This window comes from Myiozetetes cayanensis, unplaced genomic scaffold, assembly GCF_022539395.1.
Source record: "Myiozetetes cayanensis isolate MyiCay16 unplaced genomic scaffold, myiCay2020 scf2-11, whole genome shotgun sequence".
Lineage (NCBI taxonomy): Eukaryota > Metazoa > Chordata > Aves > Passeriformes > Tyrannidae > Myiozetetes > Myiozetetes cayanensis.
The window spans coordinates 23,024,960-23,041,972 of NW_026087411.1; the positions used below are offsets into that span (position 1 = coordinate 23,024,960).

A 17,013-nucleotide genomic window follows, 5' to 3' on the forward strand; every position below is an offset into this window, starting at 1 on the left:
GAGCGGAAGGGAGAAAAAGCAGTTCTCCCCCCTTCGAACTTTTCTTCTCTCTCCTGCGACTGCAGCTTTGACCTTGGAAGTCTTGTTATCTCATGGCTGGAATTCTTCTGCAGCGGTTTCTCATCTAAGCAGTTCATCTTTTAAACTTTTTTTTCTTCACTCTCTCACAAGAGAGAAGGGAGGCTTCAGTGCTGCACCTGCCCCCCCCGGCCCAAGCCGGGAAGGAGGAGGCCTTGGCCCTCCTCGGGCCCGCTACCCTTCTACATGGCTGCTGTTCTTAATTTCAACTGCGCCACAACCTTCTCTTCCGTTTTTTTAAAGATGTAATTAGCAAAGGCGTCACTGAATTTTTTGATTGGTTTTTTGTCCGGAAATCACCTGGACAAAACCATCCTCAGCCCCAGGGATGGGCTGGGGGGCAAAACCACGACAAACTGTCAGGCCAGAAGGTTTGTTACAGGAGGCAAGAGATATTTAGGTCACTCCAGATAAATGCAAAACCAGAGCTCCTACCCAAGTACATTCATGGATTCTCAAAAGTGAAGTCCACCTCCCATTCAGCAACACACTTGTGTTGAAGAGGCTTCACCTGCTCCTCCCTTGTGTAGGCTTACAGAATAGTGAACTGTGATGGTTCAAACTTGGCTCCCTGCCAAGTGCCCAAACCCCAGTAGCAGCCTCCCTCCCTTCCCCTTTCCTTCTTCCCCCAGAGCAAAGGAAAAAAACTATGTAAATTGAAGAACCCGAAAATCCAACTAGTTATATAAAAAAAATATATATATTTGATGTATATTACAGTTAAGATGCTATGTACACAGCAAAAAGGAATCCAAACATCCCCCGAAGGGATAGGGAAAGGGGAAAAGGAACAAAAGGAGACAAAGAAGGGACACCGAACGGATATATGTAATCAAACTTGAGAACTAGTAAAATAACTAGTAAAACAAATCTCACCAAGTCCCTTAGAAAGAAGTAGGATTGGCACACACGGCCAGCACTCTGCTATCCTCCACGTGGCAGGCCAGCGGTCGCTGCAGGCCTCAGCCTTAGATAAGCGAGACCAACGCAAGGACCCACTGTTCCCGTACTCCGCTGGAAGAGAAGAGAGCGAAGGCCTCCCTTCCCTTCTTATTTATACCCCGATTTACGTAAAAATCGTATGGAATACTGGGAACACTGCCTCTTCCTTGGTTACAAACTGGTAACCAAGGAAGGCCTAGATTAAAACCACCACATGAACTCATTAAATACTTGGGCATATTTCTTACCCTAGAGCAGAGGAAAATGTTTCCTTTGATAAAAGAAGGTGAATTTGCTACACCTGAAAATGCAGTGAAACAGTCCAAATCTTATTTATCACAGCATGGTTCTTTATTGACTAGTGAGTGTTTTAATATACAAGAAGAATAGTTCTGGACTGTCTTTGTTTCTACACAGAAAATACTTCCTAACCCCTGCTTTTTTGAATGACGTCCTTTGTTTCTTGTTGTTGCAGAATACTGAAATACAAAATTTAATACTATGTGAAGAATTTCAACAGAGTATTTAATAAAAGGGAGTAAAAAATTTAACACTTTAAAAAAAAAGCAATATAAAAAAATGCATTAGGAGTAAAATGCAGGTCCATCCAATTGTCCAGTCTGTAGTATGAGTTATTCATTTTCTCCTGTAACAAAGAGGTGCACATTTTTCTTGGACTGTAGCATTTGAGCTGTGCGATCTATGCCAACCACTGCAGCCAATTTCTGAGCATCATACTTGGAGTAGAGCACAGTACAAGTCCAAGTAGCATCCACTCCATTGTCTGTGGCCTTCATCATGTTACAAATCTCACTGTAGAAGTGGGAGTATGTTGGTAACTCATAGAAAATGAGGTTCCTAATGCCTTTTATCGTATACCTGTATTAGGAAAAAGCAAAGAAGTAAATTTGTAGCCTATTTGTACAAAATGTCAATGTTAAAACACCAGTCTTGTATCAGTTCTTCCAATTTCCATCAACTTCAGTGCTTGTCAGTTATAACTCAACTCTACAAACCCTGCATCGTGGACTGAAGACTAAATAGAGAAGTGGAATTTAACGGGTAAATCTAACACTGCCAGGCACAATGACTTCCTCTAAAGTACTGATCACCACCAACTTATGTAGTAGTCAGCCTCTTTAGCCTGGATTTTAAGACAGTGGACCCTGATCAGACTGACTCATGAAACTTTTCTTACTTGCCAAAACATCTTCTGCTAATAGAAAAAAATCCTGTTCCATTAGGAACTTGTAAACAGCACCAGTCAGAATGTAGTAAATTTTTCTGGTGGCCTCAGTTTGCTGTATTGCATTTACTGAAACAACCACACCTTTTTCCAAAATTTATGCAATTACTGTGGCACAGATGAACACAAATAAAAGGCCCAATGAATCCCATTTGCAGGCTATATCATCTTGTCCTGACATGAGTGGAACTTGGCAGCACTTACCTTCCTGAATAAAGCCTTGAGCATACCCAAGTATTAAAGTCTCTGCAAAGGGACTGCTGACAACATGCAAAAACTTTAAAGTAAACTCAACAGATCTTACTTCAGTCAAAGATGTCCTCAGAGGGATCCAACGGATTCAAAAAGCAGTACAGTCCATCTATGATCAAGGTCAGACTCAACCTTCCGAACAGCACACATGCAACTCAGAGGGAAAACTCGGTCCACAATTTACCTTTTGTAAAAGTGGAAGCGCTCAGTGAACAATAAAAACTGCTTCTCTCCCTTGAGAAAGAACCGCCTTGCTCTGCAGACAGCAGCCTTTTTAGTGTATTCACAAATGTGAGTAAAATTCAGGTCCTCTTTCTTGAAGTAATTTCGGAGACGGACGTAGTCAAAGTATGATGGGACATAAATGAGGGTGTGTGACATGATGGCATCGCGGTACTCGGGTAAGACTTTGTCGATGAAAAACTGAAACCTTGGTTAAGAAAACAAGTTATGTTGTAACCAGAGCGAACATTTAGCTTTCTAACGATGATTATGACCTCGAACACAAATACCATCTAACAACAGGTTACAGAAGATTTTCTACACATTTTTCCTTCTTTTAACTTCATAGGGTTTCTACACATATAGAGGATAAAAGACTTTATCAGTACTATGCAATCATGGTGGAGACTGATATTCCTTTCCCAGACTTTATTCTCCCATGCCTTTGGCAAGGAGAAGGCCAGTATTCCCCTCCATGTGTGCAGAGCCCAGCCTACACCTGAGGACTAATAAAGGCATCCTTCTAGTGGTGAAAACACAGTGTGCTCTGCAGGGAACAATATGCTCCACTAAACCCAAAACTGCAGTCATTAGGGCACAGCAAAACAGACTGAAACGCACCGTACCTTGCATCTATTACCGAAGATATACTTTCAGCTTCTAATCTCCGAAAAACATGAGGAAGTTGGACCACGACGTGGCTAATGGAGCCAGTGAGTGGCACGTTGCGGACGGCCACCTGCGAGGAGAAAGTAGGATGTTAAGGGAAGCAGCATGCCAAAGGCAGCCAGCTTCCTGCTTCCAACTCACATCTGCCAGAGGTGCCCAGGGCTGCTTTCAGGAAAGCTCCAATACAAAACTACTGTCGTGTATAAACATACTGGATCTCTTAAATACACAACGACTACTTATGCCCTGAATCCATATATCTGAGGTGGTCTACTAAGGTTTTTACTTTTCCTGTTTCTTTCAAAGTACTAACAATTCATGCTTCTTATACAGTAGGAGATTAAAAAACATTTTAAAACAAAATAAATAAAACAAGATAACTTCTGTATGTCAAATTAAGAAAAAAATAATCTGATTTCTGACATAAAACAGCAGTTATCCATGAAAGAAAAGGATCAAACAAGCATGGCTGCATAACAAGTAGTTCTTCATGCCTCTGGCACAGCATGCAGCGTCATGGAGATTCAGACTGCATTACCTGGGTAAGGCAAATGATTGGCACAGTCTTTAAGCAACTGAGTTATGGAATTTTTCTGTGTGTTGGTTTCTCTGTTCCTCTCCCCCTCCCTTTTGTCCGCATTAGAAGAAAGCTTTCAGCTCATCTGTGAGCTCACCTGCCCAACGTAATTGAAGCAGTGTTTGTTGAAGACAGAGTTGATCTGGGGGTCCTGAAGGGCACTGAACAGCAGTGTCTGCCGGTAGTACTTGGACCAGTTGTTGAGGTTCTGCATTCGCACTCGGGAAAAGTCCACCCCATGGGAATCCAAGGGCAGCAGGTTAATGTGCTTCACCAGGTGCTGCACAGACAGATGGAAACACATCACTACTGACATCCCTGCACCATGCCTGCAAAAGCCTGAACTGCATCGAGAAAGAGGGTAGGGACCAGCAAGGCAGCAGAGAATAATGAACACTGGCATCTCCCAAGACACAACTGTCTGGAATTTACTGACCACAGCAAGAGTAATTTACTTGATTTTCTGCCACAGAACTGAAAGCTACCATCTCTTTAGTCACCAGTAACAGTAACCTTTGCTTCCCAACTTCTCCTTGGGGTAAGTATAATGGATTTGTCTGTATTAAAGCCAATGGGCCCAAGGTTTATGAGCTGAAAGAAGCCCCAAGTGCTGCTCAGCTCCCATCACATTCACTGAGAGTTTGGGTGCATGTGAAGAAATTCACCTCATTTTTCTCTCAGGGAATGATGCCTAGGACTGGCATCCCTGCCACCACATGGCAGGCAGTTGCACCTAAAGGAAAAAATAAAGAAACAGGCTCCAGGGCTCCAGGACTCATTCTTTGGATATCACGTAGACTCATATGCCCCTTCTGGGACTTGTGAGGAAAGAAGACACCTTCTGGACTCCTTCAAAATGCACAGTAACATCATGCTGTCAAAATGCCTGGTCCAGGTACTTCAAAGGTGTTTTTGTGTGGGAAGAAAATCCCCACCCTTTCTGTCCTGAAAACTTTTATTAACCAAAAGCCAAAAAGCACAGGTACTGCTGCATATTAGCCACAATCCAAAAGCTCCATTTTCATTAAATGTACAGGAAAATGTTCATACTGTTTAACTATGGACATGACTAAGGTTTAGTTACTCAGCAGTCAACGGAGACATGCAGCAGCTCCTATTGCTTTCTGGGGGAACCTGAATTAGGTTGTAGAGATTTCTCACATGGTTGCAGTCTGACTGAGACCCTGGGCAGTCAGACAGCTGGCATATTTTCTCCCAGATGTGATTAAAAGAATCATCACTATCTCATCCTGCAAGATAATTAAAACTGTCCAAAAAAAATATCTCTGATGAAATATGCCTCTAAGATTTACAGAGAACAGGTGCTGAATACTACCAAAATCTGTAGAAAGAATATTCTTAGTATAAGGAAAATATCAGGGTGGTGCGAGAAAAAGGAACAAACGTACATGTCTGGAATCAAGTCAGTAAAAACCAGCAATACTGCTCACTGCCAAAATTGAGTTACATCAGACTAACAAGACACAGCACAGCACAAAACCGAATACAAACGGAAAACGCACCAGAACGTGTTCCCAGTTCTGCATCAGGTAAATATCTGCCTGATCAATTATGAGAATTTCTATTGACGACAGAAAATCAAAATCTCTCTTCTTCTCCCCCTCTGCGCCAATAACAGTCCTCATCCCCAGGGGAGAGGCGATGATGATGTCTGATGAGTAAAATGGTGCATACAGTCTCATACTCTTCTGAAGAATTGCAACCCCTGTCCAACAACAACCAATGGCAAATTCTTAGTTAAGATCATTTATCTTATCTTATCTATTCTTCTAGCAGGCTCTGTAATAGTAACTCCCTACACCTCCTCTCCCTTGATACATACTGATGATTACAGCTGGATACAACTCATCTGTCGGAAACTCTTCTGTCCTCAAAAACTGCTTACCCGCTCTACCTCCATTTGACAAGCATTTGGAAAATTTTCATGAAGTTCAGCAAAGTCTTTTATTAACAGTTTTTTCCAGATTTTTCAGAACCTGGACAAAATTTTTTTGACTGAAACATTTTTTTTTTGTGATTTTTTCTGCTAAGCAGGGGGATGAGGGGGGTGGAAGAACTTTAGGGAAAAAAAAAAGCCAGAAATTATTAACTACTCCTTTCACCCTAAATCCTAAACTTTGGCTCTGCCTTTAGGTATTATAGTAACGGTTATTTTAATCTGTCATGAGAGATTTGGTGTGGACCTCTTGACTATTAACTGCCTTTATTGACAGAGCTGCAAGATTTACTACTAAGCCACAAAGGAAAAGGTTCTTCATATTATAATGACCAAATGCATGACCAGTTTTGTACCTTCCCTGCCACTGCTTCTCACACCACATGTCGCAGTGTACATTCTGATGCAGCTTATGCATCACTTCTCGTGTTATAGACAGGAAAGGGAAGGAATCAAAGGAGTTTGTTTCATAACTACATGGCAATATTGTTATAACCCACTTTCCTGATCTTAAAAATGCAGCTAATCCAGACCACATTCAAACAACCCCTACAGTCTGCCCAACAAAGGAATCTCTCCATCTTCTTTCTCTGTCAGTGTGAAGCCAGCTAACACAGGTACAGCTGAAGAATTTCACACAGACAGACACTGGTGGGGGTCCCTACTCCTATTTTAACCCAGTGATAAAAAAAAAGAAAAAAAAAAAAGAAAAAAAGAAAGGTACAATCAGTTGAATTTCTGGGAAGAAGATATCACTTGTCAGAGCATATACACAGTTTAGTAACATCAAATCTTTTTTCTGTTTAAAAATGTGAAAGAGTGGTTTCAGTAAGGCATAGCAAATGTGCTTTAAATTACATCTTTGTGCAGAAGTAACAGGGTGTGAGGCACAGTAAGAAAGAGAAATTATTCTGCTTCTATGATTTGCTTCTGCAAGTAACAGCACTGAAAGTTTCTTCAAGCATTTCTTAACACCTAGTAAGTGGAACAAGCAGACTCCGTTATGGGAGAGGACTGAAAGGAAAATTATTATGCTACTGAAAGTAAGATGCTCTCAGCCTGAGAGATATTCACTGGGGAAGGAACAGAGAATGACTGAGTGCAACCTGCTTGTAATCTTCATTACATTTCTTGGGGTGCCAATTTATCTTCCAAGGTGCAATATTTCAAAAGCCTCTGATCTGTCAAGTTAAGTTAAAAAATCTGCCTTCTCATCTTGGCAGCTCCAGGAACCAAGCCACTAGCTAATTCTCTGCATACTGAGTTACTAAACAGCGTAAGATTACAATATTATGAAACAGTCTCAAATTTGCTGCTGGTCCAACACTCCTACTTGCTGGTTCCCTGTTTGCTTTCATGAAAACCAAGCTTTGCTCAGTATTGAGCTTTAAGTTTGTTCCAACCATTACCAATTACAAGAGATATTGTGAATAGGCTGATTAAACCCCAAAGATTTTTTTTTTATAACATGAAAGACTTTGCTGCATAATCAAGGCTATCTTCAAAATGAGGTGTGGGTAGTCCTTCTAGAATAAAGCAGTCATTGCATTTTAAATGATTCTGAACTTGATGTGGAAATAATTACTTTTCTAATTTCTCTTCTTTTTTAAGTTCTGGCAAGGCAAGAAAGATTTGCAGAAAAATCAAAGTTACCAACGCAAAACCAGTAGGAATACCAAAGAGCCCAGAATCTCACCAGAACTTCCAGCCCTGATAGCCCCTAGACACTTGGGAAGCACTTGTTACTTTGCAGTTCTTTTCAAGCTATAACATCTCTGTTCAGTAGGTCATTACCAATTCTGAAGTGGTCATCAATGTTGCCAGCAAAGACAGCTTCATAATCTTCAGGTCTTTTCAGGTTGGGGGGCTTCTCTTCTGGGTCAGAGCCAAACTCCCCTTTGAAGCGCTTTTTATTACTTACATCTATTTTTTTTTTGTCATTCACTTCAAGAAGATTGATGAAAATATGCACAATTCGCAGAGCACATTCCCTGAAGGGCACTATCATCAGCACCTGCACAGATCAACAGTTACAACAGAATAACCCATAAAATATGAACACTCACAGTTAACTGTATGTTAAATTATTTTTTTTTACTTTAATATGTCTTCAGGGGGCATCCCAACTGTCAAAACAGTTCTGACACACAGTGGGGAAGAAGGATGCAATGGGATGCAGTGTGTTCACAAACTGGTACTGGCCAGCAGCTCAGCTTGGTTCCCCATCTCACACCCAGTGTACCAGTATAGGGGAACTGAAAACTAAGCATGTTCTCCTGTTCTCCCTCACCCCCAGGCAAGCAAGAGCTCCCGTGATACAGAGATGGGGTCAATGGCTGGCTTCTGGGTGAGTGGCAATAGTCTCTGCACAGAACTCTGACATACAAATGTCTAACAGGGTAGTCAACACAGAAACCAAAGGCATTGGCCAGGTGTGCAGCAAACACTAAGACTCGACTCTAGAATTGTTCAACAGGCAGCTGGTACATGAGTGACAGGCTGGCCGTAGTTGAATCTGCCTGGTTATCAGCTAGAGGATACTGTGAATCCAGGGGGGATTGCTTTGGGGCCCACTCCCCCAGTTATGACAGGTGGCCTTGACAATGGGATTCCCTGAGGTCTCCCAGGTACAGAAAAATCCTTCCATGTTGGCAAGTCCTTAAAAGTGTGTAAAGACAAAAAAAATTCTGGCACAAACCACACTGAGTTACAGTCTACACTACCTGCACTGATACTGAAGACTGATGTGGAGGCACCTGTCTGTACTAGTAGATTTAGACATGGAAGCAGGAAAAGGTAACAGTCTGTAGTGACAGGGGGACAAACAAAGAGGTGAGTCAAACTCATGGCTCGGCACACAGACAGGCTGGCTAACAACACCGTGAACACTGCTTCTTGCAGGGCACTTGCCCTGGCCACAGAGGACAACTTTCAGGCACGATAAAGAGACGTGGAAATCCACGTGCCCAGAAACATGTCACCTGAGGAAGCAGCAACATAAATACTTCTGGATAAACTACCAGGATGTTTGCACAGGTAGCCAGGGTGGGGATTGGGGAATCATGTTAATGGAGCTCTCTTACCTTAGGCCTAGTGAGCCCCTGATCCCTGTAGTCATCTGTGTCAGACCCTGGCTTTCGGTCTCTTCGCTTGGCATTGTTGCTGAGCACCTGGGCATTTGCCTTCAGAACATGGTTCAAGGCATGCAGGCAGTATGCATGCCGGATTTCCTCTCCATTTGTTAAAGCATTTCTTTCTGGATAGAACAAGTCCCGGTATGTATTCATGATACAGAAGAGCTCTCTTTGCAATGGGGTAAAAGGGGAATCACTTGGTTTGTTCACTGAGGAAAGAAACTGCTTATTCACTTTTGGCCAAGTGGACTCTAAAGGCTTGTGGAGATAAAGCTGTTTCACATCCACTTCTTTGTCTGCTTTCAAAGTTTTAGGTTTCTCCAAAGTGGAAGAAAAAGTTAGTTGGCCCAGTCTTGGCCACTGAAAAGAAAAAGCCAACAACAAAGAGGAGTCAAGTTCATGAAATCTCAGAAATTACCTTCTCATAATATAAGTTGAACCCTTTTTTTAAATATGCAATCCCTTTTAGAGTCTGCCAGAGTAAATAACAATAAACTTGATCTCAGTAGATCTGGATGCTTCTTCCAGTGATGTGTCTATAACTGTTCTCATTTTACAGAAAACTGAGGAAGGATACAATTTTCTGCCTAACCCACTCAGCAAATCAGTGACTCAACCCAGGGAAAAGATGAAAACACTGGATTCCAACTATGTTTACCAATTGGCCACACTGAGGTACATACTTTATTTAAAAATGAAAACAAACCCATTAGGGGCTAATCCCAGGAGTTGTGATTCAATTGCTAAATTAAATCTTGCTGGGTGTCTCTCTGACTTTGAGGGCGACAGCTATCAGTGCAATAGGGAAAAACTCTAAACTTTAAGCCTTCTGCCATGCAAGTTGTCCCCAACTATCCCCATAAAGTAGCTACACCAATTTAAACAAAGATATATCACGCACTTCTTCAGGTGGCACTGGTAATTTTGGCCACCATATTCCAAGAAAGAAAAAAGTGAATTAAATTTTTTTTAAAAATCAGAGTTTTCTCTCTGACTAACTATTGGCTATCTTCCAAACAATGTCACCCAGCATATGGCTGACCAGAACGGAAGGCAACTCTCCAAAACAAAATCAGATGTGAAAAAGTTAGGAAGCAAGGATTTGTCTAAAAATGACTCTTTTGAAAACCAGTACTCTTTGACAAGCAATGAGGTGGTTTTCTGGTACTGTAATTCACACATTATTGCCAGAATTAACAATGTAAGTATTAAATTCCCCTTCACCAGCCTGTCAATGCCACCCTGAAGCAAGAATGTGAAAGTGCATCACAAGTACTTTTAAAACTGCACACGGTCACTTCACAGGTTCAGCTGCTGAGCACATCCCTGGCATCACGCTGTCAACACTCAGAAACAAGCCCTGTTTCTACCCTTTGTCAAGGTTTTGGGATTACAGATCAAACTCTACTGCCACGTGTTTCAGATGTGTCACCACGTGCCTACAGAACAGCAGACTTCAGATTTCAACTCCTGCATAGCACTAAGTGCATAAGAAAACAGTTCAACAACAACGGTGACAAAACCTTGATATTTGCAGTGCCAACTGCTAATAATAACAATTACAATCTACTTAGTTTTTATATGAAAAAGGATTATTTTAATCCAAGCATCTTTAGGAACTCAGTAAGGGTACAGAACACTATTACCTGGCTTTGACTTGAAGTTTTAGGAAGTGTAGACATTTTCTCTATTTCTTTTTCTTCAAGTTCTTTGTCCATGTGCTGCTTAAATGGATCTATTTATAACAACAACAACAAAAAAAACCAGCCTGAGAACTATCGCAGCTAATAGTGGAATCAAGTTTCAGAATGGATTTGCAAATGAGACAAACATTTTCCATGCTGAAACACCACAATTAAAACTAGTTATTTCAAAGCACTTGAAGATGAGAGAAAGGATGTCAAATTCTCTCTAAAAGAACAGAGGAACAGATTTGACAGATTGCTTTTAAAAGAGAAAAAGAAGCACTTATGGAAGTGCTAGAATTTTCAAGCACAAACCAAATGTTGGACAGGAAATCAATATGTACTAGAAAACACTGTGACAATTTTCTGCCTTTAGCTTGGACATGTCCATTGTTTGCAGGTGAAAAAGGCTGTCAAGTGAACTTACTGCCCTTCCTAATTTATAAACAGTTCTGCCCAGGGCTTTGGCCAGTGATATGAACACAGTTTGTAATAAAGTACAAAAATATTAGGTGGGTCATGGAGAAGGGAGGCAAAAATTGCCTGAAGTGAGCAGAAGTCTAATTTATCTAATCAGCATTTCTTCTTGGAAAGGAAAGGAGAGGCAAATAACTGTTAAATCATATTACATTCACAGACACTGGCACACACAAAGTCACGTGCAAAGCTTATTTTGAAAGCCAAGCCCCGTATCCTGCTTGCAGCACAGCAGCGCTTGCTGCATAAAGAAAACTAATTAGGAACACTAGTGCTTGCCAACAAATATCCAGCCCACATACAAGTTATCCAGGCAAGAGTCAAGACATTTGCTAATCATGACACTGTTGAGAAAATCTTCCCAGTAACACAAACGAACAGAATATCATTTAACTGCACTACAGGCTCGCTCCTCAGTTGAGGTTTTACTGATTACAGTATTTTTCAGATAAAGTAGAGGGAAGAATGAGATGCATTTGCAGGAATTCTAGTGACCTCAGGGACAGAGTATCCCCTTTCTGCTATCTTAGGTGACTCGTTTTCTGTAATAAAGACACTTCAAAGCTACAAGAACCCACTGAGAAGTAGTGCATCATTTATAGGTGGAACAAAGCTGTTAGGATACTTAGTATGCAGTTGGAGAACTACCATTCTCATTAAAATGCAATGCCAACAGCCTAAGTAAGTCATATTCTTATGGTAACAAGAACGAGCTGTTTTTTCTATCACATGGCCCTTTGATGCTTCCACACATTTCATGCATCAACCAGGCTGCCTCCCAGATCTAATGTCAGCTGCTGCTCCAAGATGACAAGCCAGCATCACTAGGGATGCTACAAACATATTTCTCTCTCTCAAACTATGCCATCTGATATTAAAGCCACAGAGCATAAAATATGAGCAGGAGCTCGGCAAGTGCCAATGTATGGGATATCGCCGAGCGATCGCACACCTGTGCAATGCACTTATTTGTATTACATATGGTGGGATGACTCCAACACTGGAGCTCAGATGCACCCGGATTCTGAGCTACACCCTTAAAAGACACCACACATGCTCTGCTGATGGCTCATACCTTCCTGATCCTGGTGCAGTCAGACTCCTCTGCATAACCTTCAAAATTCTGAGAGCCCGGAGCATTTGTCTAAATTACTGTGGTTGCACCAAGCTTCTCAGAATCTCACCTCTAACTCCACTGAGTTGTGAAGGATGCCCTCACAGGTCAGCTTTGTGATTATCTCCTGTGCTGTTTGTGCCAAAAATATCTTCCGTAGTCAAGTGCAGACTTGCAGAGCCCTTCGTATTACACTGGTTTTTAAAACTACTGTTAAAGTAAGATAGAACAAGATAACACCCTCCACACACATCTCTGGATCTTGATACTTCAAGCTTTATCGGTCACAGCAGAAATCATGCATGAATCCCAGTCCACAGGGGCTACAGAAATCAAACGGTTCATCTACACAACTGCACTCCTTATGGAACCGGCTCATACACGGGCAATGCAATGAATAACGCAGTGGAAGAACTCAGAAGCTATGCAGAGTATCCTTAAGGTGCTTGATAATTTAAACGTGTTTACAGATACTCTTCTAAATGCAGATCCCTAAGCACAAACACACTACCTTCTGAAAAAGCTTGTGAAGAACTGCTGTCTCTCGTATCTGCATTGCAATCTCCACTCTCCTCTTCCATGAAATTGGTTTCCAAGCTAAATTCAGATTCGTGTTTCACATCAGTAAACTCCTCAATTACTCCATGACGTGGGTCACAAGAGGTATCTGCGCCATCGTCCTGCTCCTGGCCGAGTGTCTGCTCTGCTGTGTCTGTAGCTGTCAATTGTTAGAGGGAGAAATGGGTTATTCTGTTATTCTCTCCTGGAAAAGTTACTGTCTGTAGATGTTGTTCACTCTGAGTTACTGACCTTTTTCTCCCAATACTCTATCAAAAAAGATAAAAGCGGGCTTTGTATTCTACAATAAAGATGACTTTTGGCTAGCGTGCCAAATGTTACATAATACAAAAACGTGTTTCCCCAGAGAAAATTAAAAAAGTAACCTATTTGGGGAAAAAAACTTTTAGTTTCCAAAGACCTCAGGTAACTGGAAATAATTAAAACTTGACTCCTCTCTCCCCGAATTTTTTTGCAGACTTCATAAACGAAGATACCTTGTCATAAAGGCAGAGGTTTCCTCCCAGTTTACATACTCTTTCCTCTGCTATGAGGCAAACCTTTCCCTTCTCTCGGTGGCAGCAGCCAAGCCAGATGCTACTCAAGAGAACAGCTTGTGTCTGCCATGAGTGGGTGAGAACCCCTGGTATGCTGCTCCATGTGGTTTTCCCCTGTGCTGCCGCACAAACAACATCTGAGGAAGCAGCAGCAGGCTGTCTGACAGGAAATGAGCACAGCTACCCTTTCCCCTGCTAAATCCTTCAGCAGTTGCTGCTCCCACCCACACAGAGGCAATGCAGCAACAGAGTCTCCAAGGCAGAAGAGCACCCAGCCAACAAGCCAGTTCTACACCAGGATCCTGGCTAAAACCATACGTTACTCAAACACCATTTACCAAAGCATGGGAAAAGACAAACTACCTTCTTGCTCCTCTGGTACATCATTCTTATCTTCTTCACCTTCTTCTGCTTCTCCCATCTCCTGGGACCCTTCGCTGTCCATTTCTGCCTCACTTTGCCCAGATTCTTCTGATTCACTTTCATCTTCCTCTTCCTCACTCTCAGACTCAGGAGAAGTCTTCAGGGTAGCCAGGAGCTTATGATATACAGAGACCTGTTCCACTTCAGTCTCTGAATCACTTTCTGCACTCGATTTATCAGAATTCTCAGACTGGAAAGGAAAACACGAGTGTAACAGCAACAACAGTAACAGCCTATTAGGCAGCAGGAGATTACCCTTACCCCTACGTCCATTGTTATATTTCCCCTCTCCCATACAACTCTTATGCAGGTGCAAAGGAATTTTTCAAAAGACACCATTTTATGCCAACAGTTACGCTGGACACTTCCATTTAGATTTTGAAAGCATCTTAGGAGACAGTCTGAAGTGCCTTATTCTGCATTGATTTGACTTGGAGCATCAACAAAATGCAGTTCTTTCAGTATCAACAAAGTGAGGGCATTTGATCTCCACAGACAAGGTATTTACTGAACTAGAACTACATTCTTCTAAGAAAACCATTTAGAGATTGAAAATTGTAGAAAGGCACCCCTACAAGAGACAGAGCACACTGGAAATGCTTCTGTCCTTCAAGAAGATAAGTGAAATAGCTGTCAGTTGACAGTGGTTCCCCAGGGCGCTGGTCAGGTTTGACTCAGTTGTACAGCCCTACACTTCAAACAAGCCAGACTCAGAGCCAGTTCTGTCCTGGGCTTGCACAAGCCAGTGTCCAGATTATAGCCAAAATTATAGTGAAACAGGAATATAGGCACAACACCATTTACTCCTTTCTTAATTCTTTTCAGCTCCCAAAGGAAAAAATCAGTACATACTTTATCAATGCACAAAATTGCTAAAGAAAAAAAAGAAACAGAGTAATTAATTTTTCCACACTAAGACTCTGAAGTGTTTTATTAATTCATGATAAAGGAGGTTACCAAATCCTGACTGAAAGAAAGGTAAAGCACTGGCAATCTGAAGAAGAGGAATGAGCATTAACAAATTTCTTTGTTCAACAGAGAACGAAACAGCTCCTAACTCATGCGACATTAAGTTTATTAATATACTTAAAACAACTTAAAGCATGATATAATTTTCACTGTAATTAAGTAATATGCAAAAAACCCAAGAACTGCTGTTACTTCCTGCTGCTTCTGCCCTCTCATGGTATTACAGTTTTGAGTTAGACATTGTAGAGAACAGTTCAGAGCCAAAATTCACACTCATTTTTTTCTCCTAAATGCTTGTTTTCTAAATGGAACAACTTAATCAGGCTGAATAACTTGGTAACACAAAATGCAAAGTTTTTCACTTCACTGAACTACACGAAAACGAAAGTAAGGAAAAAAAAATACATTACCAGTTCACATATTTGAGTTGCTTCTGGTCTTTCAGAAACCCTGAAAAGAAAGCACTGAAATATCTTACTCTGTCAATGAAGTTATATACAGGATGAAAGAGATGAGGGGAGGAGTGAATGGATGAGTTATACAAGTTTAAAGAAGTTAAAAGAAAATTTAAAACCAAAGCATCACACATTTTTCCCAAAGAAAACACTGCCACTTACCCTGAAGGGTCACCCTCTCACGTGATGCTACACCCTGTACATGAAGCCTAAGTGCTCAAGCATTACAACAAGTCAGTAAAAGTTCTGAAGAAAAATCCAGCTTTAATCAAAAGATGAGGTGTTAAAAGGAATTTAAAAGAAGCTACCTACAAGGATAGTTTTTACAAAGTTAACCAGAGCAAGGGTCTACCTCTAGCATTAAATATTGATCTACGAAGTGGGAAAAAGACAAACTACGGGAAAAATTAGCATTAATTAACCAGTGTTGGGTCTGCAATTCTGCAAACAAGACGCTGTACACAAGATGGGCTTAAACTAACCTCAACTACTTCAAAAAGATGCAGAGCCTCGAGTGGGACTGAGTGTCACCGTACGCAGGACACTCTTCCCAGTAGGACAGGGCCAGGAGGGTCCCAGGGGACACACAAAGAACACATCTTAACACTATGTGCCTTCTCCTAAAGGCACATCTTAAGCTGGTGACACAGCAGTGTTTTTCTCGCGGGCTTCCAAGGCTTTACAGCAGCACCAGGTCACACAGCACCTGGACCAAGCAGCTCTTTCTTCACAAGTTGACACGGGGGCACTAAGGGACGGTGCCCTCTCTGACAGACGGGCATCCTGCCCTGGAGGGCATGGCTGTTGTCACACAGATCTTCGGTCCTGCATTTTCACAGCCTGTGTGGTATCAGAAATGGGCACGGAACAGTGGGAAACCTGGAGCCCAGACAAGCCAAGGGACTGGCCTGGTGTCAAACGGGAACCCAACTTCGCACTCCTCCGCTTCCCCACTGCTCTTGGCAGCTTCCGGACTGCACCACAAGAGTGTAACACATCTGTGGCAAGAAAATCCGAGCCCAGATGTCCTGCCTTCCGTTCTCCTCTCGAGATTCCAGGCTCACGAGCGGCAGCGCGCCACGCAGCCGCAACTCCCCTCCATCCCTCGCTCCCACCGTTTCGCCCGCCCCGGCACTCACTTGTCGTAGAACGGGTGCTCCTCCCCGAACTCCCGCAGGTGCTTCTTCTGTTTCTTGCTCAGGGTGCGCAGCAGCTCCCGCCCGCCGCGCCGCTTCCCCATCCCGGCCCGGCTCTCTCCACGTGGGATGCCCCACGCCGTACGGCGGACCCGGCGCGCCGCTGTCGCACGTAGGGGCGGTCCCGCAGCCCCGCACCGCCCCGGTGCTGCCGGGGGCGGGTGTTTCATGCCCGGGGAAGGCGGGGCCGGGGGGCGGCTGGAAGGAGCGGCGGAGACCGGGGGTGAGCCCCACGGGCCGCGCCTCGCCCGGCCCGCCGCCAGCCTGCGGCCATATGGGGAGTGGGGCGGGCGGTTGTGCCTGCGGGCCCCGCTGGGGAATGCAAAATGCCGGCAGGGAACATTCGTCCCTGATTGTGCCCCAAATCCAGAGCCAGTCCCGAAGATGCGCCCCGTGCCCCCGAGCTTGGTAGGGGCCGTGACGCGTTTCCGCTGCCGTGGCGGGGCTGAGGCCGCCGAGCGGCGTGTGCGGAGCGCATCCCGCAGCGCAGCCCCTCCAGCCC

The 17,013-nt window shown here is 43.0% G+C and overlaps 1 protein-coding gene across 1 annotated transcript; it reads right to left on the minus strand.

The window, feature by feature from the left end:
- Nucleotides 1-1,328: 1,328 nt before the first annotated feature.
- UTP25 (UTP25 small subunit processome component) lies at nt 1,329-16,621 on the minus strand. The gene is made up of 12 exons (XM_050314367.1): nt 16,455-16,621; nt 15,271-15,310; nt 13,832-14,081; nt 12,865-13,071; nt 10,724-10,812; nt 9,027-9,437; nt 7,738-7,957; nt 5,510-5,712; nt 4,084-4,266; nt 3,367-3,479; nt 2,703-2,948; nt 1,329-1,899 (listed from the first exon to the last, which is right to left on the minus strand). The coding sequence occupies exons 1-12, from the start codon at nt 16,553-16,555 to the stop codon at nt 1,653-1,655; spliced, it is 2,310 nt and encodes a 769-aa protein (XP_050170324.1). The 5' UTR covers nt 16,556-16,621; the 3' UTR covers nt 1,329-1,652.
- Nucleotides 16,622-17,013: the final 392 nt, after the last annotated feature.

What these genes read in the sequence shown, in the direction of transcription:
- UTP25 (XM_050314367.1), bottom strand. Translation starts at nt 16,555, where the DNA reads ATGGGGAAGCGGCGCGGCGGGCGGGAGCTGCTGCGCACCCTGAGCAAG. An exon ending in CAACTCAAATATGTGAACTG is followed by an intron (nt 14,082 to 15,270) that starts GTAATGTATTTT and finishes TTTCCTTTCCAG; the next exon opens with TCTGAGAATTCTGATAAATC. An exon ending in CGCTTCCACTTTTACAAAAG is followed by an intron (nt 1,900 to 2,702) that starts GTAAATTGTGGA and finishes TTCCTAATACAG; the next exon opens with GTATACGATAAAAGGCATTA.